Source organism: Diorhabda sublineata, chromosome Y (assembly GCF_026230105.1).
Source record: "Diorhabda sublineata isolate icDioSubl1.1 chromosome Y, icDioSubl1.1, whole genome shotgun sequence".
In the NCBI taxonomy this organism is placed as follows: domain Eukaryota; kingdom Metazoa; phylum Arthropoda; class Insecta; order Coleoptera; family Chrysomelidae; genus Diorhabda; species Diorhabda sublineata.
Window position 1 is genome coordinate 683155 of NC_079486.1, and position 3049 is coordinate 686203.

General features: G+C 32.6%; 1 protein-coding gene across 1 annotated transcript; it reads right to left on the reverse strand.

Moving 5' to 3' along the window:
* Positions 1-268: 268 nt before the first annotated feature.
* On the reverse strand, positions 269-826 carry LOC130451978 (uncharacterized). The gene has a single exon (XM_056791334.1). The coding sequence runs from the start codon at positions 824-826 to the stop codon at positions 269-271; it is 558 nt and encodes a 185-aa protein (XP_056647312.1).
* Positions 827-3049: the final 2223 nt, after the last annotated feature.

Sequence of the window (3049 nt, forward strand, 5' to 3'; positions counted from 1 at the left end):
ACTTAAGATATTATGTAATATACAACTAAAAACAGGATGCTTTAAATTATACACAATTATATATAATGATTTAGTAAACATATCGGCTAAATTTTGTTCACTTGATACATAATTTATTTCTATTTCCCTCTTACTAATTAAATCTTTTATATAATGGTTTTTAATATCAATATGTTTGGTTCTTTTCGAATTTCATTGCTTTTGGACATTAAAATTGTGCTCTTATTATCACAATATAGAATCGTTTTGGCAATAGTATTCAAGTTCCCTAAAATACGTTGATTAGGTCTTGAGCTGTTTGTGCTGCTGCCACATATTCAGCTTCCGCTGTTGATAAAGCCACGCAAGTTTGTTTCTTGGATGACCATGATATTGGGTTATTACCATATAAAATTATAGATCCACTAATGCTTTTTCTACTTTCCTTGTTCGTTGCCCAATCAGCATCTGAATATCCTTCAAGTATTACGTCACTATTTGTATGTTTAGTATAAGTCAATCCTAGAGTTTTAGTTCCCTGTAGATACCTCAAGACTCGTTTTCCTGCAGTCCAGGTCTCTTCAGTTACACGATCCAAAAATCTGCTCAAATATGACACAGCATAACTCATGTCAGGTCTACTAGTTGTTGCTAAATACATCAAAGCTCCGATGAGTTGTCTATATAGAATGTTTGTCAAAATTTTGGCCTTGTCGTTATATTGGAATCCTTTTTCCATTGGAGTCCTCTTTGGTTTACAGTCTTTCATATTAAAATAATTTAGCAATTTGTCAATAAATTGCTGTTGTTCGATTTTAATGATATCTTCTGTTCTAGTGATCTTCATTCCTAGAAAATTATTCACTTCATTCAAATCCTTTGCTTAAAAACAGCTTTTCAATAAATTCATAGTCTCGTTCACATCTTTGTCTTCTCCTATTAACAAAATATCATCAACATAAATAAGTATCCAAACCTTTTGATTACTGTATAGACAACAGTCATATAAGGATCTCTTAAAATTATTCTGAATTGCAAAATCATTAAATGTATTATTCCACACCTATGATGCTTCTTTTAATCCATACAGAGCTCTGTTAAGTTTTAGTATTTTTGATTTATTCACTTTAAGTCCGGCTGGTGCATATATGTAGACATCATTCTCAAGTTTTCCATTTAAAAATGCAGTCGGGATATCCATTTGTCTGATCTTAAAATTATTTTGTAATGCTACAGATAAGAGTAACTTAATCGTTGAAATCCTTGCAACTGGTGAGTAGTTGGGTTCAAACTGATCCTCCTCCTTAATTTGGAACCCCTTTGCAACTATTCTTGCCTTTTTCGTTTCATCTTCCTTTGTCCTGAAAACCCATCTTGTTTGAATAACATTTCCATTTGTTGGTAGCTCCGTTTCTGTCCACGTATTCAATCTCTCGAGCGCATCTAGTTCCTTTTTCATAGCATTTATCCAATATTGGCCTTTACGGCATCTTTATAGCTTATAGGGTCATCTTACTCTGCTGATATTAGACAATAAGCTGTGTAAACTTCATATTCATTCAGATATTTTGACTGTTCTAGTTCCTCACTGTGTACTCTCTACTTTGGGTAAACTTTCATCTACATCCTCTGACCTTGTGCTTTCTGTTTCATCATTATTATTGCTGAAGTCAGTCTCTTCTATTGCTTCTTCCTCTATGGCATTTGGTTCTTCTTGTAATTCATTTTCGTATTGTATCTCTATGACCTTTTCATTTATACTTTTCTTCCCACTAGCCTTAATAATTTTATTGTAAAATGTTGTTGTTTCATCAAATCTGACATCTCTTGAGTGAAAAATTTTGTTGTCCTCATTCCTAAGTCTATATCCAGCTTTGGTATATCCCATCATGATGCAAGGTTGTGCTCTTCTTTCTAATTTACTTTGTCTTGGTAAAATTACTGCCCATGCTTGACTTGACCGAATATTTTCAATTTTCCTAAATCATTCTTCTTGTACCATCTGGTTGCTGGTGTTTCCCCATTGTCGGCTTGGGTTGGTGTTCGATTTAATTCATATGCTGAGCATAAAATAGCTTCTTCCCATAATTCTCTTGGCAAGTTTGTTTCGGCAAATTTGGTGCGTACCTTGTCCAGTAGGCTTCGATTCATTCGCTAGGCTACTCCATTTTCTTGTGGAGAATGTGGCATAGTATATTCCAGCTCAATACCTTTACTTCGACAAAAATTTTTAAAATCATTTGATATGAACTCCCCGCCATTGTCAATACGAATTCTTTGCGTTTTTGAATTATGTTGCGTCTTAATCAATTTAATAAAGTCAATGATATTCTGATCTGCCTCAGTTTTATTTCTTAGTAGCTTTACTATCAGAAAATGTGAATAATCATCAATCAAAACTTGGAAATATTTGTACCCTTCTGGTGTAGCTACTGTAACTGGACCTGCAATATCTGAATGTATCAATTGACCAATCTTTGTACTGGTTTAGTTACATAAAAAAAATGGTTTACGTGTACTTTTTCCCTCCATACAAGCTCTACATATTTCTAAACTATAGGGTAAACCTAATCTTTTCAAATTATTCCTATTTATGAGCCCTAATCGCCTGTGCCATAAATTTACATCAGTATTACTATTATTCATGTATGCTACATGATCTGGTTTATTATTAAAATCAACATAAAGACAAAATAAATTATTTGACATTTCATATTTAAACTTAGAATGTTCTGTATCTAAAATTGCTTGTCTTGTCCCATCAATCCCATTAACAAATGTTAAAATTCTTTTCTAGTAGTTTTGATACAGAAATAAGGTTGTGTGACATACCTGATACAATGAGCGCTTCAATTTTTATACCTTTACCTTGACATTTACCATTTAATGTCCCTTTTTTGTTTGCAAACAAAGCTTCACCATTCTTTGCAGTTCCAATTTTTATTGTGTGGATATCTTCTAGATATTTTCAAGACCAAGAAACTAATTTTGATGAAAAAGTTTATGAAAATATATAAGCTAAGCAAAATCGTTATGTATCTGTATTCGTTTGCGATAAAATGGCTGCCTT